We start from the raw sequence: 26,282 nt of genomic DNA, 5'->3' as shown, positions 1-26,282 counted from the left end.
CCTACATTTTTGGATATCGCAATCAAAGCTTGGTTGTAGCAGCAACAACTAGGATGAAAGACCAATACAGGAGGTAAAGATTCCCTGCTCATTAAAGCTTACAATCTAAATGACATTCTGGAACTAATCCAGTGCCATGTATAAGAGAAGGAGTAGGCAGTGTTGGACTGGGGTGCCAAGGGCCCACCAGAAAACCTTAGACCTTAGGCCCACTCTCCCCTTCTCTATTCACTCACTTTCTTTCTTAATTACTTCTTTTTACATACTATTATTTATCCTTTCCTCCATTTCTTCAGTTTCTTCTCATATAGAATTGAGTAATGGCCATGGTATAGGCATACAAGGCAAATGGTTGGGTGAGCAGGGGGGCCCACTGACACCTGGGCCCCCCGGGAGTTTTCCTGGTATCCTGGTGGGCCAGTCCGACACTGGGAGTAGGCAATGTGGGCTGAAGTCCATTCAGATGTAGAAGAAGGCAGTAAAAGGTGGTTCTGTATTTCATGTTAATCAATATATCTGAGAAGATAATCAATCACAGTCAAGAAGGGTTTGTATTTGGGCACCAATGAATATTTATTGATGACCAAGATCAATAACATCTAGTTACAAGCTTAGTTCCAAACTTTGAAAATTCGGCATCCCTACTTTAATGGTCTGGGACTTATGAAGGGTCCTTCACCTTGGGCTGAGGGGTCCCTGTGCTGCGATGTACACTCACCATAAAATCATGGATAATATAAGTCTTCTGTAGCATCTTTCAGTCTTCACTGGTCAGTGTGTTGGGCTATCAAAGCCTCCATACATTGAAATTGTTCATAGGGGGAAGGGAATTTACAAAACTTCTTTAGATCTTAAGTGAAGGCACTCTCTATTCCCTGAGTATGGGCAGGCGTCAATAAATCCATACAAAGTGCACGGAGCTCTTATGGTGTAACCTTTGTGTTATAGGTCGGGTCACATTTTGAAACTTGCACGTGCAGTGAGAATAAAAATCTGAGGTTCATAGACCGAGACGAATCTTCAGAGAATTTCACGCTTGACATGATCATACATATCTGAGATTTTCCCTCTGCTCATTAGCCAGATTGGGTTACATACACTTCTCATTTTCACCTGTTGCCAGTTTTTTAGAATATTATTTTTATGACAGGGTTAAGCTTTTGTTCTTGAAAATATGTTAAACCGCTTCTTTTAGGAGTGAAATACAGGTACAGGTACATTCCCTCTGCACGTATATTAGGGTAGGATGTGTAAATAATACCCGCTTTTAGGAAATTCAGACATAGAAGCTCAAGGACACAAAATATATCCAAAAAGGCTGCACAGAAAAGCCTACAGTATCAGTGGGGTTAATACTGTTACAGTTGGATGCAGGTATAGTAGGCAGATATGGTGCCTATAGTAGCAGTGGGATAATAGCCTCTGGGAAGGGACTGGGGCTGTGGGATAGCAGGTATAGTAAGGAGAGATGGTGCCTATAGTAGCAGTGGGGGGATAATAGCCTCTGGGAAGGGACTGGGGCTGTGGGATAGCAGGTATAGTAGGGAGAGATGGTGCCTATAGTAGCAGTGGGGGGATAATAGCCTCTGGGAAGGGACTGGGGCTGTGGGATAGCAGGTATAGTAGGGAGAGATGGTGCCTATAGTTGCAGTGGGGGGGATAATAGCCTCTGGGAAGGGACTGGGGCTGTGGGATAGCAGGTATAGTAGGGAGAGATGGTGCCTATAGTAGCAGTGGGGGGGATAATAGCCTCTGGGAAGGGACTGGGGCTGTGGGATAGCAGGTATAGTAGGGAGAGATGGTGCCTATAGTAGCAGTGTGGATAATAGCCTCTGGGAAGGGACTGGGGCTGTGGGATAGCAGGTATAGTAGGGAGAGATGGTGCCTATAGTAGCAGTGGGGGGATAATAGCCTCTGGGAAGGGACTGGGGCTGTGGGATAGCAGGTATAGTAGGGAGAGATGGTGCCTATAGTAGCAGTGGGGGATAATAGCCTCTGGGAAGGGACTGGGGCTGTGGGATAGCAGGTATAATAGGGAGAGATGGTGCCTATAGTAGCAGTGGGGGGATAATAGCCTCTGGGAAGGGACTGGGGCTGTGGGATAGCAGGTATAGTAGGGAGAGATGGTGCCTATAGTAGCAGTGGGATAATAGCCCCTGGGAAGGGACTGGGGCTGTGGGATAGCAGGTATAGTAGGGAGAGATGGTGCCTATAGTAGCAGTGGGGGGATAATAGCCTCTGGGAAGGGACTGGGGCTGTGGGATAGCAGGTATAGTAGGGAGAGATGGTGCCTATAGTAGCAGTGGGGGGATAATAGCCTCTGGGAAGGGACTGGGGCTGTGGGATAGCAGGTATAGTAGGGAGAGATGGTGCCTATAGTAGCAGTGGGGGGATAATAGCCTCTGGGAAGGGACTGGGGCTGTGGGATAGCAGGTATAGTAGGGAGAGATGGTGCCTATAGTAGCAGTGGGGGATAATAGCCTCTGGGAAGGGACTGGGGCTGTGGGATAGCAGGTACAGTAGGGAGAGATGGTGCCTATAGTAGCAGTGGGGGGATAATAGCCTCTGGGAAGGGACTGGGGCTGTGGGATAGCAGGTATAGTAGGGAGAGATGGTGCCTATAGTAGCAGTGGGGGGATAATAGCCTCTGGGAAGGGACTGGGGCTGTGGGATAGCAGGTATAGTAGGGAGAGATGGTGCCTATAGTAGCAGTGGGGGGATAATAGCCTCTGGGAAGGGACTGGGGCTGTGGGATAGCAGGTATAGTAGGGAGAGATGGTGCCTATAGTAGCAGTGGGGGATAATAGCCTCTGGGAAGGGACTGGGGCTGTGGGATAGCAGGTACAGTAGGGAGAGATGGTGCCTATAGTAGCAGTGGGGGGATAATAGCCTCTGGGAAGGACTGGGGCTGTGGGATAGCAGGTATAGTAGGGAGAGATGGTGCCTATAGTAGCAGTGGGGGGATAATAGCCTCTGGGAAGGGACTGGGGCTGTGGGATAGCAGGTATAGTAGGGAGAGATGGTGCCTATAGTAGCAGTGGGGGGATAATAGCCTCTGGGAAGGGACTGGGGCTGTGGGATAGCAGGTATAGTAGGGAGAGATGGTGCCTATAGTAGCAGTGGGATAATAGCCTCTGGGAAGGGACTGGGGCTGTGGGATAGCAGGTATAGTAGGGAGAGATGGTGCCTATAGTAGCAGTGGGATAATAGCCTCTGGGAAGGGACTGGGGCTGTGGGATAGCAGGTATAGTAGGGAGAGATGGTGCCTATAGTAGCAGTGGGGGGATAATAGCCTCTGGGAAGGGACTGGGGCTGTGGGATAGCAGGTATAGTAGGGAGAGATGGTGCCTATAGTAGCAGTGTGGATAATAGCATTTGGCTATAAAACAGCATGTTTTAGTAACTATCTATCTATCTATCATCTATCCATACATGCACATTTAAAAATGATCTGCTTGTATCGTGACTAGGAAACAGCAAAGGATATAAAAGAGCAGTTTTTCATGCATTTCTCCCAGCCTTCCCCACACAGAGCACCATTGTCTCTCTATGGTAACAAAACTCTACTGAGACTCCTCTCAATCCCCATCAATCAGCATTGCTGCCATAAGATCAAGCCTTTAGAGATTTATTAGACAGAGGGGAGTAATGAGAATGATAAACCCAAACAATACAGACAATAATTCACCACTTCACAATGAATGAAGAGTATAAGGAGAATACATCTTGAATGGATTACTTAGGGAGCTGCCTAAAGACCTACGTCACTAAAAAATGTTTTTTTTTTTTACAATCCATCATATTGTTTATCTATCTAAAAAAATAACTTTTTCGTCAGACTTTAGAATGTAAAGTTTCCATGAAACTATCCCATCACCCTCCCAAGTACTTTAAAGATGGTTGTCTGAACTTAATGACATGCAGGAATATGAACCAATGAGAAATGACTTGCTCTTATCTAACATAGGGAGATTGTTGTAATAATCTGGCTTGCAAATATTATACCATAATTGAACATTAGCAGGCTTGGTGTAGTATTGTTTAGGTTTAGGTTTCCTGCAAAACACCCAATGCCTCCACTGATCACCAAGTCGTATCTTTAGGGCTTCCATACCTTGCTCTTATCAAACATCAAAGGTTCCCTTCCTGCACTGTCCTTCCTACTCATTTTGCTGTATCCTTTCAGTGTTTCACATCCTGGTGGCAAATAACTGCAAAGTACAAGGATCTGGTGGCTGAGAGCTAGAGGCTACTACTTGCCACCAGAACACTAAGTATCTCTTCCTTATTGCTCGTACCCTTGGCCATTGTGTGTCTTGCTGCACTGGCTGCACAAAGGAACAGGTGGGGCTTTTATTCTGTATAGTGTTCCATAGCCTATAGCCTTGTGCCTTTATATGGTTACAGAACCCCTCAGTGACTTCTAATATCCTTATCATTTACAGTAGGGGGTACATTATTCCCTATAATACATGAGTGATACTCAGAGTTCCCTGTATAACTCAGCCTGCAGCCTTGTGCCTTTAAATGCTGGGCACAGAACCCCTCAGTGACTGCTAATATCCTTATCATTTACAGTAGGGGGTACATTATCCCTAATAATACATGAGTGATACTCAGAGTTCCCTGTATAACTCAGCCTGCAGCCTTGTGCCTTTATATGGGCACAGAACCCCTTAGTGACTGCTAATATCCTTATCATTTACAGTAGGGGGTACATTATCCCTTATAATACATGAGTGATACTCAGAGTTCCCTGTATAACTCAGCCTGCAGCCTTGTGCCTTTATATGGGCACAGAACCCCTCAGTGACTGCTAATATCCTTATCATTTACAGTAGGGGGTACATTATCCCTTATAATACATGAGTGATACTCAGAGTTCCCTGTATAACTCAGCCTGCAGCCTTGTGCCTTTATATGTTCACAGTGACTTCCTAATATCCTTACAGTTTACAGTAGGGGGTACATTATCTCATATATCAGCACTCAGAGTCTGCAGAGAACTCAAGTTCCATCATGTCTAATAAAGGCTATTATTAAATGACTCGATTAAATACCGATTTTTGTTTTATCAGCGAGGAAGCTGTGAAAGGCACTGTACGTGAATGGATGAAGAACAATGATTTTGCTGAGCTTTACAGAATATCTGGTTGCTTTGAATGGGAGAATAATAACAAGGCTGGGTTATACGGGGCCTACCTGCCTATTACACAGTTATGCTCAGGCACCTGGGCCCATTATTAGTCGGGCAGGTCTCGTATCTCATTACAGCAGTTATCGGCACAGAGAGCAACACACAATCCCAGAGAAACCCAAGCCTCGACGCTCAGAAGGAGGAGGGGCCGGATCCAGACATAAAAGCCCACTTGGGGCCCCATGGGATTCTCACTGGACTTCTGGAGTGTTTGACTAACGTGATACAATAAATACTGGTATTTGTGGTTCAAGGATACAAGCCCTGTTCTACCAAGGCTCAAACATCGCCAGTCTCCTAGCTGGAAGGCTGTGTAATCTTTGCATCAGGCTTTTCTCAGAATAAACTGGATTTTCCTAAAAAAAAAAATAAAAAAGTCGCCTATATATCCTTCAATCTAAAGATTAGATTCTGCTTGTTTTTGTAATTCATTCTTTGCAGCTTGACAGCTATTTCAATGCCAGGCAACTCGGCTACAGAGCTTTGAAGAAGTTTTATATCTTTCCGAGACCACTGGCCCCTGTGTCGGCCCGTTCTGCGGTTACTGTACTGTGTATGGGCAATGGCTAATTAGGGTTTGATTAATGCCCCAATATTTTATACACATATACCAGAATATACATCAGTCAGCACAGCTACTGGGCCCACTAATTGGGCCTCATCAGTCTCCTGAACATCACTGTTATAGGGCTATTGAACATCTGGGCTAGGGTTGCCGCCTTTTAAAGGGGAAGTAACATCAAAAGGGGTGGAGCTATGATGTGACAGATGGCTAGAAAGAAGAGTTCCCACCTGGCCGGTATTTAACAGGCCTAGGTGGTAAATCACCAGCTAGGGCTGGTACTGGTATTGCAAATTTTCTGGCAATTTTTCTGGCCCAATTCACCTTTCCCATTTTCCCACCCCTATGCCTTAGCCCCTCCCCCAAATGATGTAATGGCCAACTCCCAACCCGAAGGTGAGTATTACAAACTAAAAAAAAAATGGCAACCCTACTAGAGAGTGAAAGGAGGAGGACATTAGGGAAGGGAAAAGATAAGATTGGGGAGGGTCAACGTCTTATGTGGGTGGACTACATTGCCAGTCAGGCAAATGCCAGAGGGGCTGCCACAGACAGTCACTATTTATTGGGCTGGGGGGGCTGTTTGTGCCTCTGGGTACTGGGAATGCCAGGGGGGCTGTAAGGTGCCACAGACAGTCACTATTTATTGGGCTTGGGGGGGGCTGTTTGTGCCTCTGGGTACTGGGAATGCCAGGGGGGCTGTAAGGTGCCACAGACAGTCACTATTTATTGGGCTGGGGGGGCTGTTTGTGCCTCTGGGTACTGGGAATGCCAGGGGGGCTGTAAGGTGCCACAGACAGTCACTATTTATTGGGCTGGGGGGGGCTGTTTGTGCCTCTGGGTACTGGGAATGCCAGGGGGGCTGTAAGGTGCCACAGACAGTCACTATTTATTGGGCTGGGGGGGCTGTTTGTGCCTCTGGGTACTGGGAATGGCAGGGGGGCTGTAAGGTGCCACAGACAGTCACTACTTATTGGGCTGGGGGGGGGCTGTTTGTGCCTCTGGGTACTGGGAATGCCAGGGGGGCTGTAAGGTGCCACAGACAGTCACTATTTATTGGGCTGGGGGGGCTGTTTGTGCCTCTGGGGTACTGGGAATGCCAGGGGGGCTGTAAGGTGCCACAGACAGTCACTATTTATTGGGCTGGGGGGGGGGCTGTTTGTGCCTCTGGGTACTGGGAATGCCAGGGGGGCTGTAAGGTGCCACAGACAGTCACTATTTATTGGGCTGGGGGGGCTGTTTGTGCCTCTGGGTACTGGGAATGGCAGGGGGGCTGTAAGGTGCCACAGACAGTCACTATTTATTGGGCTGGGGGGGGCTGTTTGTGCCTCTGGGTACTGGGAATGCCAGGGGGGCTGTAAGGTGCCACAGACAGTCACTATTTATTGGGCTGGGGGGGGGCTGTTTGTGCCTCTGGGTACTGGGAATGCCAGGGGGCTGTAAGGTGCCACAGACAGTCACTATATATTGGGCTGGGGGGGGCTGTTTGTGCCTCTGGGTACTGGGAATGCCAGGGGGGGCTGTAAGGTGCCACAGACAGTCACTATTTATTGGGCTGGGGGGGCTGTTTGTGCCTCTGGGTACTGGGAATGGCAGGGGGGCTGTAAGGTGCCACAGACAGTCACTATTTATTGGGCTGGGGGGGGCTGTTTGTGCCTCTGGGTACTGGAATGCCAGGGGGGCTGTAAGGTGCCACAGACAGTCACTATTTATTGGGCTGGGGGGGGGCTGTTTGTGCCTCTGGGTACTGGGAATGCCAGGGGGGCTGTAAGGTGCCACAGACAGTCACTATTTATTGGGCTGGGGGGGGGGGCTATTAGGGCCTCTGTGTAGTTGAAATGCCAGGGCCTATTTTTATTCCCATTCCAGACCTGTTGCCGGTAAATTTGTAATAGCAACCCCGGCTGTGGCAGGTATACAAAAAATACACCATTTTAACCATAGTAACATAGTAGTAACATAGTAAGTTGGGTTGAAAAAAGACATACGTCCATCAAGTTCAACCATAATGCCTATATATAACCTGCCTAACTACTAGTTGATCCAGAGGAAGGCAAAAAACCCCATCTGAAACCTCTCTAATTTGCCTCAGAGGGGAAAAAATTCCTTCCTGACTCCAAGATGGCAATCGGACCAGTCCCTGTATCAACTTGTACTAAGAGCTATCTCCCATAACCGTGTATTCCCTCACTTGCTAAGAATCCATCCAGCCCCTTCTTAAAGCTATATAATGTATCAGCCAGTACGACTGATTCGGGGAGGGAATTCCACAACTTCACAGCTCTCACTGTAAAAAAATCCTTTCCGAATATTTAAATGGAACCTCCCTTCTTCTAAACGGAGTGGGTGCCCTCGTGTCCGTTGGAAGGACCTACTGGTAAATAAAACATTAGAAAGGTTATTATATGATCCCCTTATATATTTATACATAGTTATCATGTCACCTCTTAAGCGCCTCTTCTCCAGTGTAAACAGACCCAACTTGGCCAGTCTTTCTTCATAACTGAGACTTTCCATACCCTTTACCAGCTTAGTTGCCCTTCTCTGGACCCTCTCTAGCTCAATAATGTCCCGTTTGAGCACTGGAGACCAAAACTGAACAGCATATTCTAGATGGGGCCTTACCAGCGCTCTGTAAAGGGGAAGAATAACCCCCTCCTCCCGTGAATCTATACCCCTTTTAATACAGCTCAGAACCTTGTTTGCCCTTGCAGCTGCTGCCTGGCATTGCTTGCTACAGCCAAGTTTATTATCTACAAGGACTCCAAGGTCCTTCTCCATTATGGATTTGCCTAGTGCAGTCCCATTAAGGTTATACGGGGCTTGCATATTTTTACATCCCAGGTGCATGACCTTACATTTATCCACATTAAATCTCATCTGCCACTTAGCTGCCCAGATTGCCAGTTGGTCAAGATCCTGCTGCAGGGATGTCACATCCTGGATAGAATTGACTGGTCTGCAGAGTTTTGTGTCATCTGCAAACACTGATACATTACTCATAATACCCTCCCCTAAGTCATTTATGAACAAATTAAACAAAAGTGGACCCAGTACAGAACCCTGAGGGACCCCACTGAGAACCTTACTCCAAGTAGAGAATGTACCATTAACAACCACCCTCTGTACCCGATCCTGTAGCCAGTTTTCTATCCATGTGCAAACGACTTCACTAAGACCAATAGACCTTAGCTTAGAAAGCAGTCGTTTGTGGGGAACGGTATCAAATGCTTTGGCAAAACCATATTTTACTGGTTAAGCTGGTAAAATACTGGCTGGTTGGCAACCAACTCTGGGCTGACACCGCATCTGCAATATATAAAATACACCATTTTAACCATTTTTATTTGTAAAACTTTAATTCTCCTATAAGTTACCTACGCTTTAGGCCACATCCAGCATGGGACAAAGTTTTGGCTGGCACCTCAAGTTACTCTAAGCGCTTGTACCAACTGCCGCACCCCATCGCTCTTAATTAGAATAAAATGAATGGCCATTACTCGCCACATATCCGTTAGTAATCAGCTCATGCTGGGCCTTTGTACCGTGTATTTCCTACTATGGGGATTGTAAAGAACTGGGGCAGGAATTGTCTGGCCAGAAAGCAGAAACCTCCGGCACAGATTCAGTTACCCATCATCTTACAGCAGCCCCACTGGGATTTGCCAGAATCCACAAACTGCCAGTCCCACCTGATAAAGATTCATACCCAGCCCCCTGCCAACCCATCCCCTGCCTGTGTATCTACCTGCAGGTAGGAGAGGAGCTGGGGAAGGGGATTCCTTTACCACTATAGAGGAAGCAGACCCCCTGGTCCAGGCCCCCCTGTCCCCCAAGCCCCACCATAACAGCAGGGTCTGCTTCTCTATAGTTACACCAGTGCCAACCGGGCTCCAAATGGGTGCAGGTCCCAGTCTAGGAGAAGTCCCTTATGCCCATCCTGCCTATATAAAAACCTATACCATTTAGCACCATCTAATTAATCTAATTATAGCTAATTGCTGTGGGAGTGGGCCTAGAGTGTCAGGTTCTCTGGTGGGTCCTAGAGGATCCAGTTCGACACTACATACCCTTTAATTTTCATGGCCTACGTATAGATACTAAGGGGTGACCACATTTTCATCAATTTGCAGCCCAACAGTAGATGAAAAACATGGTGAGGCAAAAGGTGCCATATAGACTGTAAGCTCTACAGGGCAGGGACCTCCATCCTCTTGTGTATTTGACTCTTATCTTATTGCAAATATATCTTGTATTTATTTGTATTTATTGTTATACTTTGTATTTATCTATTATTATTATCTTAATAACCCCCTGTTTGTATGAATGTATTCTACTGTACAGCGCTGCGTACATAAGTAGCACTTTATAAATAAAGATATACATACATACATACATACATACAGTGTGGAAGAGGCTCTAGCAGCTCTGGCTCAGTAAAAAGACTCTCCGTTCTCTAATTACCAACTAATTACACATTTGCTCCACCCCAATTTCCAGGTCTCTTCATCATCCCGGCTCACAGGCTGGAGAGGTTTCCTACAGGGCATCCTTTGGAAATCCGATTCCAAACTTCCCCTACCACTTCCATGGCATTCCAAACTTTCCCTGAAAGCTATTCCGCCCCCCTTGGACTTGCATGTGAATATCAGATCCGTCAGTATTACTTTCCCTTTAATATGGTTCTTTTATCTGTGATTAGATACAAAACTGCCCTTTTGTCTGCAGACTGAACAAATAATGCTCCATCTGCAGTTATTGCTTCTGTCACCCATGCAGTTGGTGATATTTGTGCAGTAACATGAATTCATGGCACATATCTGTACACAAATACAAACCTGTGCACATTATTTGGGATAAAAATACTTTCCCTTTATCCCTAGGCCCCCGGGCAGTGTAAGGAAGCCTGCGCTGGAACAAGCCGAGACGGAGACACGGACCTGCCTGGGCGCCTTTGGCACATTGTTCTATAGGCAGCCCCTGCAGGGTGTGCGCTCAATGGGCCCTTTAAAGAGGTTTTATGCATAATTTAGGAATGAAGATCAAACCAACAAGTATGAAAGATGTTCCAGAATACAAGGCCCCCCTTTTCTCCGGCAGCACATTTATCAACTGTATTCCGATGACTGGGCTATTTGTTATCAGCTTTTGGCTACAGCATGAAACAGCCGTGTAATGGGATACCTTTCCCTTTGCAGGACACGTTTCCTGTGTTATTAAACATAAAACTCACTGTTTTACAGAAACTTTATTCCAAATGATGATTCCGGTTCTGCACCCCCAGCAGATATCAATGTACCCCATACTGGAGTCTGTAAGCCCAGCTCTAGCTGTTGTTCTGATGTTAAAGAGCCAGAGACATGCAGAAGAAAGGACTGAAGTCATTGACTCAATGGTCATTATAGTTTTATGGGCAGCCAGAATAGAACTCCTATAATAACATTTCTCAAGCTGGGTCCCCTATCACTGTCCCTCCAGCCCCACAGTGTGATAACCATTAGCCTCAGCTAATACCCTGTGTATAAGTGCTTTTACTGCATCTGGCTTATAATAGTATCACACAGTGATTGGTTTTTAGGTTTATTATCCAACCTATGGCCATTCTACTTTTAAACTTCTGGCTCCCCTAGCAATAAATGGCTTAATATTGGTGCCAGGGCTTTAACTAAAGCTATGCAGGCTGGATTCAGCATTATTATAACCATCCAGCCCTACTATATCTGCTATCCCACAGCCCCAGTCCCTTCCCAGAGGCTATTATCCCCCCACTGCTACTATAGGCACCATCTCTCCCTACTATACCTGCTATCCCACAGCCCCAGTCCCTTCCCAGAGGCTATTATCCCCCCACTGCTACTATAGGCACCATCTCTCCCTACTATACCTGCTATCCCACAGCCCCAGTCCCTTCCCAGAGGCTATTATCCCCCCACTGCTACTATAGGCACCATCTCTCCCTACTATGCCTGCTATCCCACAGCCCCAGTCCCTTCCCAGAGGCTATTATCCCCCCACTGCTACTATAGGCACCATCTCTCCCTACTATACCTGCTATCCCACAGCCCCAGTCCCTTCCCAGAGGCTATTATCCCCCCACTGCTACTATAGGCACCATCTCTCCCTACTATACCTGCTATCCCACAGCCCCAGTCCCTTCCCAGAGGCTATTATCCCACTGCTACTATAGGCACCATCTCTCCCTACTATACCTGTTATCCCACAGCTCCAGTCCCTTCCCAGAGGCTATTATCCCCCCACTGCTACTATAGGCACCATCGCTCCCTACTATACCTGCTATCCCACAGCCCCAGTCCCTTCCCAGAGGCTATTATCCCACTGCTACTATAGGCACCATCTCTCCCTACTATACCTGTTATCCCACAGCTCCAGTCCCTTCCCAGAGGCTATTATCCCCCCACTGCTACTATAGGCACCATCGCTCCCTACTATACCTGCTATCCCACAGCCCCAGTCCCTTCCCAGAGGCTATTATCCCCCCACTGCTACTATAGGTACCATCTCTCCCTACTATACCTGCTATCCCCCAGCCCCAGTCCCTTCCCAGAGGCTATTATCCCCCCCACTGCTACTATAGGCACCATCTCTCCCTACTATACCTGCTATCCCACAGCCCCAGTCCCTTCCCAGAGGCTATTATCCCCCCACTGCTACTATAGGCACCATCTCTCCCTACTATACCTGCTATCCCACAGCCCCAGTCCCTTCCCAGAGGCTATTATCCCCCCACTGCTACTATAGGCACCATCTCTCCCTACTATACCTGCTATCCCACAGCCCCAGTCCATAACCTATGGTTAGTACTAAGTGAGCCAAGATGCATAATGAAAAAACCCACACAGGTACAATTATCAGTTACCATTGATTTTAGGAAATAAATTCACACAGCCATAGTACACACATTTATTTATAATAATTATAATAATAATTATATATTATTTTCATTCTGATATTCAGACCATTTAAGATCAGGCAGTTCTCATACAACTGTTAGGTGGCATCCCTATGCCAACCCCTCCGGCCGCCCATGGGAAAGGTTCTTATTTTCCCTTTATTGATGCCAGTCCTGCCCCTCTATCCTCAGCTGCACTTTACTGTCCGACTCCTAATGGATGTTCTGCTGTTGCAAATGCAGCACTTTCGCCAACACCTCTTGTTGGAAGGGTGTAATTGTATCTGCCAGCGATTCGCATTGTCACTTAGTTTCCTGGTCCGGCTTTTAATAGAACACAGAGGAGTTATTGATGGGCCCGGCCGAGCCAGCGAGACTTGGGCCTCTCTTCAGATGTCCGTGTTTGTGTAAGTTCAGCAGGGCCCAAAAGACACAGTGTTTGGCATGTGTGGCCAATATAATGGCACATTTGTTGGTTTATGGTTCCTGCCTCCAATCTAATGCATTTCTCTCTGACTCTCTCAGATGTGCTGGGACGTTTATGGGAATATTTGTCTGCACGTCGGTGCCTGGCCGGCATTCCTGGAGCTTTGCAGCAAAGTGGCACAGGAGCCAAAAGGCACCGGACATATGGCAGCTCTTTCAGCTCAGGCTCATTAAAATACCAGCATTTGGATGCAGTTACCTGCAAGAATGCGGCACCAACTCAGCTCCACTCAGTAACAAAGTGTTTGATTTCTGTTGCTCTGTAATGGGTGGAGCAGAGGTGTTTGGATCTAAAGAATTCCTGGGCATCAATGACTTTCGTTAATAAGGATAAAACACCCTGTTCAGATTAATTCGTTATCTTACATTCTTCCATATTATTGCTCTAGATTCTATCCATAGATTCTATTAACCTAGTGGCCAACGGTGGCCATATCGTTGCCACCTTTGCCATTGGCTAAACACGAACAAAGGGGGTGGGGCAGATGGCATTGGGGAAGCGATACTGGGGGGGCATGATGACATTAGGGGCGGGGTTTTGACACTGGGGTGGCCATACACTGTAAGATCTGCTCGCTTGGTGACCTAGCCAAACGAGGGATCTTCTTCCAATATGCCCACCTATTGGTGGGAGATATCGGGCAAATTCGATCTTTTGGTCCTAGGGCCAAACGATTGAATTAAAACTGCAGGTATAGGCACCATTGGTTCAGGGACGGCATTAACGAGCTGATGCGATCCCCGATCCAATGGAAAAATCAAACCTGCTTGATGGTCAGGGAGACCCGTCGTTGGTCCCCATACACGGGCAGATAAGCTGCCGGATCAGTCTAAAGGACCAGTATCAGCAGCTGAAATCTTCCCGGGTATGGCCACCTACATAGACACAATTACCTGGATTTCTACCCAGTTTTCTCAATGAACTGGATAGGTCGCAACCCAAGCTCTATCTATATTTTGCCTGATAAGTAAATCAACCCCTTTAATTAAAAGTATGGAATCTATTATACAGAAACAAGTTATCCAAAAAGCTCTAAAAGCAGCAATTCTAATTCCATGTTTTTGGTTGGTTTGCTTTTTCTTTCTGTAATAATAAGAAATGAACTGTACTTGATAAACTTGATGGACTCTTTTGATAGACTCTTGATGGTCTTTTTTCAGCCTTATGTAACTATGTAACAAAGCCATGTTGATAGGAAAAATCAAGGTGAGGATCTTCATATATAAATGTTTCTCACTTATTGGTCAGATTACTGCTCGTGTTTCACAATGATGAAAACCCAACAGACAGTTGAGACCCGAACTGTTTGGATCAAAACCAAAGAGGTGGCAACCCTAGGTGGCCATGTAAGGGTTCAACCCCTAGGACTTTTGGACTTTACCCAGAACCTGCCTGTTTCCCAGTGCCAGCCTCCATCTTGGGCCTTTACTTCCTTATACAGATGGTCCTTCTCTGTATACATATGGGTAAGGCCAGTAGGACTGTGGTGTTGGTGCCCTTAGGAAGTCTAAAGCAGGGAATATTCCCAGCCTGAAGGCGAATTAGGGTGAAGTGAGAGGGTTTATTAATGCTGGTATAAAAGTCATTTTTACTGGCCAGGGGCAAAATAATGGCAGCCATAGAGCTGGCACAGCCACCAACACTCACCTACACTCCTACAGCCCAACCCTTCATTCTGTAGGCCCAGGCTCACTCCTACATAGGGCCACTTCCGATGTGGCCATCAGACTACTAACCCACCCAAGTGGCCCTGCTATATTAATGTAGAAACGATTATAACCGAATGGCAATAATGGCCCTTAATTGTTATTTTACCTGACCGAGGGGCCCGGAGATCAGGTTACAGGGCCCTACGTGCCCCGGCTCAGGTATATGTTTGCTGTAAATATTTGCCTGACTGGGGGTGGGAGTCACTGTCCTTAAATCTAGAGATTTCTTTTGCCTTGTGTAGCCATTTAGTGTATCAGCATTAGGTCATATTGTGAGACTCGACTTAAGTACTTTGTCCTGTCATCTCTCGCGTTAATCCTTCAGACAATATTGGAAATCCATTTTATTGCTTCCTGGCAGCGAGAATGTACCATTAGACCCTGGTCAGCTCAGATGTTTCTTGCATTAGGGGACCAATATAATGCACCAATGCAGGCTGTGCCTCATAATTCAACCCCTATGCCACAATAATGCAGATTCAGCCCCTTCCCTGGCACAATTGTGGCCTTACTTTACACCCTATTCCATAGATAAAGCCCCTGTCACAGTTGTGCCTTACTATACACCCTATCCCACAAATACAGCCCCTCTGGCACAGTTGTGCCTTACTATACACCCTATCCCACAAATACAGCCCCTCTGGCACAGTTGTGCCTTACTATACACCCTATCCCACAAATACAGCCCCTCTGGCACAGTTGTGCCTTACTATACACCCTATCCCACAAATACAGCCCCTCTGGCACAGTTGTGCCTTACTATACACACTATACCACAGATACAGCCCCCTTGTACAGTTGTGCCTTGCCACACACACTATTTTGTGGGTTCTGGCAAATGCCAGAGGGGCTGCTATAAGATGCCACAGACAGTCATTATTTATTGGGCTGGGGGGGATGTTTGGGCCTCTGTGTACTTGGAATGTCAGGGCCTATTTTAGATTCCAGTTTAGACCTGGTTGTGCCTTACTATCAGGGTCAGACTGGGCCACCGGGACACCGGGAAAAATCCTGGTGGGCCCCGGCTCTAGTGGGCCCCAGCGGCTCAGTCCCGACCCTTGCGACGCTCCCCCTTCCCCACCGCTCCTGCCCTGACGCGTTAATTTTACGTGCTCAGGGGAGGACGTCGGGTGGGGGGCCCTGCGAGGGGGGTTAGGGGGGCCGCTCTGGGGGGGCTATGGGCGGGAGCCCCAGTGGGCCCTTCACTCCCCAGTTCGACCCTGCTTACTATACACACTATCCCACAGATAGAGACCCTTTCCCTGGTTTCATCTTTACTTCTTGTACAGTTTATTCCCTTCAAGCTGGAACATAAATGACTGTAGATTGTAAGCTTACATGGCAAGACCATGGGGTTTATATATCAAAACACAAAGCAAAAGGAACTAAGGCAAAGATTTTGGAGAAAGGGACTGAAAACTGTCTCCATGTTGTTTGTGCCCCTCTAGTTTGTGCCTAGGGGGACATGGTAGAGCATATAATCCCACGCTACTGTAAGGAGATAGCGATGGGACAGGGGCATCTGCCTGTGGGGACCACGCAGGAATTTGTGCTGAATAAGCCAACAAGATAATAGATGGGCCCTTTTGCCTTTGATAAACGTTCACCTTTGTTTTACATTTTCACGCTCCGATATGCGTGGAATTGAATAAAAGCCGTCCCTAATGGAGATGCGAGGCTGCCCAGGGCCCATCGGGGAGACTGCAAATCACTTTATGGGCAATAAATCCCAATCACTCTCAGAGCTGCGCTGGCGGCCACTCGTATCAGGGACGCAGATAGAACTGAATGTCAAAGTCATTGGTTCCAAAGGGCAAGAATCCAAAGGGACATTTTTATTCATCTGTAGTTTGGACAGCCTTATTGCACTGATATAATGGGACCCAACCATGATATTTTACACACACAGAAACATTTTATTATTAGCATTTATTTATAAAGCGCCAACATACCCCGCAGCGCTGTACAATAAGTGGGTTTCATACATTTTTTTTGTCGAGATTTAACTAAAATTTTGTAAAAATACAAAGACCATATTTTGTTTTAGACATTTCAGTGCAGAAAATGATGAAATTGGGATTTTATGCCACTCAGACCTCAAATGATCCGCAACACAAATCAATTACAGGGACAAAATAGCTATGAAATGGGAATGTTCCTGCCCGGGACCAGTCTAATGACTAACATCACAGCATAAATGAGAAAATAACATCTTTATCTGCAGCTCTGGGTTTACGATGTTTGTTTTCCTTTGAAAGGAATGACAGCCCCCACTCCAATAAAGGCCCTCTTTTCACTCAGTTCATTGAAACAAATGGATGCGCCCACTGACCATTTGCACTGAAGCCTTCAATTCAATCAGTGGGGCTGACAGTGAAATAACAAGGCTCTCAGATAAGGGGGAGGAAGAAAAAGAGCCGTCGTCACTTTAAGGCTTTGTATGGGAAATACATGGAAGTGTTTGGGAAAGTGACAGATTTACTGGGATGGGAAACTGGATGGTAATCTTAGGGTGCTTTGATGTGGCATTTTGTACCAAGCAGAGCATTGGGCAATATTCCCAACATCATTATATGTACCATATGGGTCTGTTCGGGCCTCTGTGTACTGGAAATTCCAGGGTCTATTCTCAATCCCATTCTGGAGCTGGGCATTTCAGTATAGGACTTAAAAATGATTGCCTGATGAAGCCTATCTCTTGTCTAGCACCCTGTCACCCAGTGTTATAAGGACCCTCTAGGCTTCTTGTAATGATCTTAAAAAGAAAAAAATAATAGGAAGCCCTGGTGGAGGAGGTATAGGCATTAGGCTCCGTCTCAGACATTGCCCGTTAAAAGGAAATCCTAATAGTGGTGAGAGTTGGTTCCAGGCCTGAGGTATTGGCTGCTATTGGGGAGCCCACTGAGGTTATATGGGGATGGAGCCCACCTTGCCACTGAACCACTAGCTGCTAATACAAAGCCCTGTGGGAGTGATATTGATATGGTGCCCAGCCTGCTACTAAGGTACTGCCTGATAATAATGGGCAGTCCTGGTGGAAGTGATATTGGGATGGAGCACAGGCTGCCATTGAGCTATTGGCTGATAATAGGAAACCCCAATGGAGATGATACCCAACCTGCCATTGAAGCACTGGCTGCTAATAGAAAGCCCTGGTGCAGGTATTATAGAGATGGCACCCAACCTGCTACCGGGGTATTGGCTGATAATAGGGAACCCTTGTAGAGGGGATATGGAGATGGCACCCAACCTGCCACTGAGATATTGGCTGATAATAGGGAACCCTTGTAGAGGGGATATGGAGATGGCGCCCAGACTGCCACTGAGATATTGGCTGATAATAGGGAATCCTTGTAGAGGGGATATGGAGATGGCGCCCAGACTGCCACTGAGATATTGGCTGATAATAGGGAATCCTTGTAGAGGGGATATGGAGATGGCGCCCAGACTGCCCCTGAGATATTGGCTGATAATAGGGAATCCTTGTAGAGGGGATATGGAGATGGCGCCCAGACTGCCCCTGAGATATTGGCTGATAATAGGGAATCCTTGTAGAGGGGATATGGAGATGGCGCCCAGACTGCCACTGAGATATTGGCTGATAATAGGGAATCCTTGTAGAGGGGATATGGAGATGGCACCCAACCTGCCACTGAGATATTGGCTGATAATAGGGAATCCTTGTAGAGGGGATATGGAGATGGCACCCAACCTGCCACTGAGATATTGGCTGATAATAGGGAATCCTTGTAGAGGGGATATGGAGATGGCGCCCAGACTGCCACTGAGATATTGGCTGATAATAGGGAATCCTTGTAGAGGGGATATGGAGATGGCGCCCAGACTGCCACTGAGATATTGGCTGATAATAGGGAATCCTTGTAGAGGGGATATGGAGATGGTGCCCAGACTGCCAGTAAGGTATTGGCTGATAATAGGGAACCCTTGTGGAGGTAATATGGTGCCCAGCCTTCCAGTGAGGTATTGGCTGCCAGGAAGGTGCCATGGTGGAAGGGGATGCTAATATGGAGCCATTGTGGAAGTCATAGGGAGTTTCCACCCAATTCAGGGACACTTAAATGGCACCAAAAACAACTGAGCACCCAATGCTAAAATACATATTGTGGGTCAGGTTGCTAATGGGTGAAATAGGGCAGGCGACTCCTTAGGAGAAGCTCATTGCTCAGAGTTGGTTAATGAGTTCCGTAGTGTTTACTCACCGCTGACCTTATTGATAAAATGTACATTTGCAGACAAGTTAGTAAATAAATCAATAATTGACATTTAAGCGTATATTCAGATTATTCTAAATTCCCCTCACCCATACCAAGGGGCCAGTTGGTTGCACCAGGCAATAATATTATTATAATATACAGTTTGGTCAATTCCCTATCCTTATAAATGGTGCTTAGTGATGTCATCAGTTATAATTGGAGCTTAGTGATGTCATTTCTGTCACATGACTCACTGAAACTTGTATATTATAATAAATAAAGTACCCCCTGTTGTAAAATATGAGGATATTAGAAGTCACCTCGGAGTTCCATGACCTGTTTAAAAGCAGCCTGTGCTTTAATGTGGTCATGGAACTCCTCAGTGACATATAATATCCTTATATTTTACATCAGGGGGTACTTTATTCACTATATATTATAAGGAACCCCTCGGGGGCTTATAATATCCCTATATGTTACAATAGGGGGTACTTTATTCACTATATATTATAAGGAACTCCTCGGGGACTTATAATATCCCTATATTTTACAATAGGGGGCACTTTATTCACTATATATTATAAGGAACTCCTCGGGGACTTATAATATCCCTATATGTTACAATAGGGGGCACTTTATTCACTATATATTACAAGGAACTCCTCTGTGACTTATATTATCCCTATATGTTACAATAGGAGGCACTTTATTCACTATATATTATAAGGAACTCCTCGGGGACTTATAATATCCCTATATGTTACAATAGGGGGTACTTTATTCACTATATATTATAAGGAACTCCTCGGGGACTTATAATATCCCTATATGTTACAATAGGGGGTACTTTATTCACTATATATTATAAGGAACTCCTCTGTGACTTATACTATCCCTATATGTTACAATAGGGGGCACTTTATTCACTATATATTATAAGGAACTCCTCGGGGACTTATAATATCCCTATATGTTACAATAGGGGGTACTTTATTCACTATATATTATAAGGAACTCCTCAGTGACATATAATATCCTTATATTTTACAACAGGGGGCACTTTTTTCACTATATATTGACATAAAGCCATATTGCTGCTGTAGGTAATGTTACAGCAAATGATTTTCTGTGAGTTTGGGAAGGACACATGTCCCAAAAGGATTCCCCATTCCGGCTGCATTTGGTGACAGTCCCAGGACATCTGTGTTTGTGCAAAGTGTGCAAATGGCACTGCCTTTTTATGTCATTCCAGCTGAGAATTCCAGGGCCCCTAAGGGAGCAGTGTCTGTTGTAGCTGGAATAGGTGTACATACATCATCTATATTTAATATACAAGAGGAAATGTCTATCCTGTTGTGAAACACAAGGACATTACAAGTCACCAAGGAGTCCCCTGAGTAGGTGTACATATAGATAAATGGCTTTAAAGCTGCCATCCAGGCCATAGAACTGGCTTTTCGTATCCTTATATTACAAAGTAGGGGCAATGTTATTTCTTCTCTGTTCTGCACTGATTGAATTCATAGTGGGAAAAGCAGATTACTCTCTGGTTTCAGTGCCATTATGGGAATAAGCTGCAAACGACCAAATTGTAAATCCTTTTGCTTCCCAATTCCCATTTTGTGACCCGGAGTTTCACCACCAAGGCCGTTAATTAGAGCATTGTTTGGCCAATGGCCAGTGATGATCCAGGGTTGGATAAGCCCCCGCTTGACTTTATCACTCTGCTTAGTACCTACTAATGCTTCCAAGCCTGGGTGTCATAGATAATACCAGAATGGCAAGGTGTTTAATCAGATTCCCCCACCCCTTTCCATTCAGGCCCTGGTTAATCCCATGAAATTCTCCCATTAATGATTTGCCATTGGCACCAATGAAAGGTCACACATTCCCTGTTATAAAGATCAGGGGGGGGAAGTTCTTAAAGGGAAAGTATACCTTTTTAAACTTATTTTTCTCTTAGTATACATTACTGTATAAGGTTATATTTTACTCTTTATATTTGCATTTATACCTGTTTGTGGGGCTTCTGTTGCACAAGGTTATAGCTATTTCTGTGCACAGAATACGTCTGTATATCTTAATACTCCCCTTAGTACAGTATGAGAATATAACTTATTGTGTGCACAGAATATACCTTCTCTTTATAGAGTGTAAGCTCTTTTGGGCAGGGCTCTCTTCCCCTCTTGTATCGGTTATTGATTACTTTATATGTTACTCTGTATGTCCAATGTATAAAACCCACTTATTGTACAGCGCTGCGGGATATGTTGGCGCTTTATAAATAAATGTTAATATTAATAATAATACATGTATTCATTGCTGCCATATTGCTTACTGCTATTGAAATATAAAGTGAAACAGGACCACTGCTGCTTAGAAATAGATCCTGAGCAAAGCAGTATGGCAATTCCTACCCGTTAGTATAACTATAAAGAATAATATATAGTCAGTATACAGTATCTAGTGGAATTAAGTCTAAAACAACTGGACTTTTCTGAGTTTTTGCAGTTGCTTTAGACTCAATTCCACTAGATACTGTATATCCTGTATGAATGAGAATCTTCATAGTATAGTCAGTATAAATTGTAGCCAAAAGACACTTGGGGCCACAGGTCTGGCCCCTTATTATGGTATAAAGATATTGTACACACCAGACGACAAGGCATTTCATTCAATCAGGTTTTATTGACAAACACAAAATATACAACATTAATTAAAGTGTCTCCTCTAACGTGGCTTATGGGGGGGGGGGGGGGGAACGGTAAGACGTAGAAGCCTGGAAGGGCTGTTGGACCTGTATGGGGCAGTCAGTGATAGCTAAGCTGTTGCACTGCAGCCACTACTGGACTACAAATCCCAGCATGCCCAGAAGATGCCATATAGTCATTTAATAGGTGCAGTGCTACAGATTAGAGATCTGCGGATGTCACAGCACAAAATGATTATGTAGTTTTAAGTGCCTTCACGGGTACAAAGTAATTAAGGTACCCACGTTTGTCATCATTTGAAGCTGAAAAGCTCGAATTAGGAATTGGCTGTGATTGGTGCATATCTAAGTTCATCAAAGCCAGCAATTATCATTCTCATTTGCCTCTCCGCTTTTTTAATCGCAACTTAGTTTAACAAGCTTTGGCTTATGTGAAGCACCACCCACAGGGGATAATGTGAACTGCAATGGTTAACAGCCCAGTGATCTTCCAATCGCCCCCTACACCCACTCAGACGCTACTACCAGTTTAAAATAACCAACTTTCTAGTTATCTGAAACACCTACAGCTTCACCACTGGTTTCCTAAACTACAAGCAGAAACCTCAACTCGTATCTACAAAAGCATTGCAGTATTTACTTAAAAACACACTGGGAAATCATCAATGAAATGCTCTGATTTCATTGGTCTGCGAATAACAAAAAAAAAAATGAATTCATTGTTCTCATTGGCTAACACTGCGACGGTGGGTGAATCTGAATGTTGGGTAGTTTGACTTTGGAATTCATATAAAAGGATAACAAATTTATCATGAACCAATCAATAGTTCACAGGGCCCGCCTACTTTAAAGACACACGCACATAAATGGGGGGGGGGGGGTTCATATAAATAAGGCAAGGAAGTGTCATAGTCATTAAAGATAAGTCAATATAAATCCATATGGCAAATGAACTATATACATGGAGATCAGTCTTTAGCTTCATATAAAATCTGTCCATAGGCCCCCGAGCACTGTTAGCTGGAGTGGAAACTGGAGGATTCGGATTCTGTTGAGACAGAAGAAAGTCCGGCTCGCTTTTTGGACAATATTTTTAAGCTTGAGCCCCTGCTGACCGATGTGAAGGCATTCTGAGCGGAGGTCTTGAATTTGGCCCCAAGGAAGGCGTAGAGGATGGGGTTGAGGCAGCAGTGGAAGAAGGCCAAGGCCTCCGTGATGGATATGGCTTTGTGTAGGGTGTTCTCCCAAATACAGTCGGCCTTCAACAGCCCAAGCAACATGAATGTGTCGGTAGTGAGGCAGACATAGTAAGGAAGCCAACAGGCGAAGAAGGCCAAGATGAGGATGACGGTGGTCTTTAAGGCTTTGCGCTTCTGGTGGCCCTTGGAGTGGGAAAGCTTTGATATGATGACACAGTAACAGATCAGAATGATCAGACCAGGCAAGATAAGTCCAACCGTGATGTGCAGGAACCTAAACCCAACAGTCCAAGTCTCCCGGTTGTCGATGGGGTAAATGCGGTCGCACACGAACTGCCCATTTTCATCGCTGACCCGAGCAAACACCAAGTCGGGCACCGTCAGCAGAAGGGCTGGAAGCCACACGCCGGCGTACACCACTTTGTCGGCCAGCATCTTCCTCGAGCCTTGGCTGTTGGTGGCATGGACAATCGCCAAGTAGCGGTCGAGGCTGATGAACGCCAGAATCAGAACGCTGCTGTACAGGTTGACAGTATAAATGACATGGACCGCCTTGCAGAGGAACTCCTTAAAGTACCATCCAATGGCAGCATCCACAGACCAGAAGGGCAGGGTGAACACAAAAAGCAGGTCGGCCACCGAAAGGTGCAGCCGGTATTTGTCCGTCATGGTCCTGGATTTCTTTTGATAGCCCATGACCACCACCACCAGTCCATTCCCGATGATGCCCAGCAGGAAAATGAAGGAGTAGATCGTGGGCAAGAAGATCCGGTTAAAGTCGCTGTTGTCGTGCATGAAGCACGGCTCACTGAAATCCTCAAAGTCCCCGGAACCATTCTCCGTGGAGTTGCTGTCAAATATATTGATATCGATGCCACCGGAAAACTGCAAGAGACAAGGGATTTGTTAGATGGGATGCAGACTAAACAGCGTGACTGTCAGCCCCATAGGGACTCCAGTGCAATAAACTATATATATATATACACAATAATTTATGCTTCCTTCAGCTCTTATTGCTTAGTAAGTCAGGAAACACTTTCACGTGTCACAAACAAGTATAAGAGAACCCGACGCCAGATTATTGGACTTGGCCAGTACAAAAGCAGAAACGAGTACAGGAATTTTAGCAGCAACAATAACAACACAATCAGGGCTTAAGAATCAGCGAAGGGACTTGTGCCAGGGTTGAGATCAGTGCCAGGTTGGCTACTAAATGGCACTTAGAGAAGCCGGCGAGTGTGCTTCGGTGCCCTACTATACCCTTACACAGCAATGTCTGCGCTACTCTCTCTGCTTACTCACTGGGCTTACTAAAGGGTTCTACACATCGGTGTGGCAACAAGCGGTTTCCTCTTCTGAAATGAACAAAACAACTTTCTTTTGGGGTTACACACAGGGGAGCCCACTGATTTGCCAGAGACCCATGAAAGGGAAGTTGGGGCTGAGTCAGGTCAGAGCAACGGTTTTTTGAATACAGCGATGTACAGGGCTGGGGGGGTGTGAGAAAAAGAGGGGGATAGAATAAAAGGCGCACAATAATATATGTATATATTTATCTATATACACAGATACACAATTTGTGCACTTCTCAGTGACTTGCTCAGTTCAGGGGATAGTAATGGAACAATGGAACAGTGCAAGAGATCAGTACTAGTGCTCTAGGATCAGTATTAGTGTAAGGCATCAGTAGTAGTGCAAGGGATCTATACTAGTTCAATAGGATCAGAATTAGTGTAAGGGATCAGTAGTAGTGCAAGGGATCTATACTAGTGCAATAGGATCAGAATTAGTGTAAGGGATCAGTAGTAGTGCAACAGGATCAATACCAGCGCAAAAGGTTTAGTAGTGGTGCAAGGGATCAGTACTAGTGCAACAGGATCAGTATCAGAGCAATAGGATCTGTATTAGTGCAAGGCATCAGTAGTAGTGCAAGGGATCTATACTAGGGCAATAGGATCAATACTAGCGCAATAGGATCAGTAGTAGTGCAATGGATCTATACTAGATCAATAGGATCAGTATCAGAGCAATAGGATCAGTATTAGTGCAATGGATCTATACTAGTTCAATAGGATCAGTATCAGAGCAATAGGATCAGTAGTAGTGCAAGGGATCTATACTAGGGCAATAGGATCAATACTAGCGCAATAGGATCAGTAGTAGTGCAATGGATCTATACTAGATCAATAGGATCAGTATCAGAGCAATAGGATCAGTATTAGTGCAAGGGATCAATATTAGTGCAAGGGATCAATATTAGTGCAAGGGATCAGTATTAGTGCAAGGGATCAGTATTAGTGCAAGGGATCACTATTAGTGCAAGGGATCAGTATTAGTGCAAGGGATCTATACTAGCGCAATAGGATCATTATAAGCTATAGGGCTATTGCCAAGTTACCCTTTAGTCCCATACAAAGGCTCTATACCCCGCCTGTGCCCAGCTGTCAGACCCCTGGCACTTGGGCAGAACGTCCCCCCCATGCTGTGCCCAGAGCTGCCCAATAGGATTAGAATATAAATATAATGCCTATGACTTACCCCGTCCATGCCGGCAATAGATCCGATAATGTCCAGTTGCTGCTCCAGGGCTGCAGATAAGAAGGTCCCACTGCACTCACAATCCACTAATCGCACCGACTGACTGAGGAGAAAGCGCCGCGCTGAGCTTTATAAGTGCCCGCCCCAGCCCGCGCATGCGCAGAGCCCGCCCAGTCCGGAGCGTTCCCAGGCGGCACAATAGCGCATCTCCTGCAGCATCTGCACCGGGGGCGCAGCCCTTTGTTCTCTCACATCTGCACAGAACATCAGCCCGGGGGCGGAGCTGGGCGGCGGGGGGAGCTGCCCCATGTTTTGATTTCAAAGTTGTTTTCCTGACTGTGCAGGTGCAGCGGGGTATAATGGGTTCCTATGGTATGTACGTACGTGGGGGGGGGGGGGGGGGGGAATTAGCCACACGAGTGACGGGACAGTGGGGCGGCTGCTGCTTTGGCTCAGTTACCCCCAGCCCTTCCCTCCTTCATCCCCATCATCATCATCAGCGCTTACACTGGGGGTACAGAGACAGGTGGGATTCCTCTGCCATTAACCCTGTGTTTCCCTCTCTCTACCTGCTTTATTATTACTCACCTCTATCTATAATCACTTACCTGCTCTTCATCTCTCTGTCTCTCTGTCTGTCTGTCTGTCTGTATATCTGTTTCTCTCATATAATCATATTATGTATTTAACTGTCTGCCTAAACCAATTATATGCTCTTTAACTAATATTCTACCTATCTCTATGAAATATTTACAT

The 26,282-nt window shown here is 45.8% G+C and overlaps 1 protein-coding gene across 1 annotated transcript; it reads right to left on the bottom strand.

The window, feature by feature from the left end:
- Positions 1-21,747: 21,747 nt before the first annotated feature.
- Positions 21,748-25,601, bottom strand: cxcr4 (C-X-C motif chemokine receptor 4). The gene is made up of 2 exons (NM_001097362.1): positions 25,527-25,601; positions 21,748-23,873 (listed from the first exon to the last, which is right to left on the bottom strand). Exons 1-2 carry the CDS (start codon positions 25,533-25,535, stop codon positions 22,806-22,808), a joined length of 1,077 nt encoding a protein of 358 aa, NP_001090831.1. The 5' UTR covers positions 25,536-25,601; the 3' UTR covers positions 21,748-22,805.
- Positions 25,602-26,282: the final 681 nt, after the last annotated feature.

This window comes from Xenopus tropicalis, chromosome 9 (genome assembly GCF_000004195.4).
Source record: "Xenopus tropicalis strain Nigerian chromosome 9, UCB_Xtro_10.0, whole genome shotgun sequence".
Classification (NCBI taxonomy): Eukaryota; Metazoa; Chordata; class Amphibia; order Anura; family Pipidae; genus Xenopus; species Xenopus tropicalis.
The sequence above is the reverse complement of the archived record's forward strand: the minus strand, read 5'-3'. Positions and strand labels throughout refer to the sequence as shown.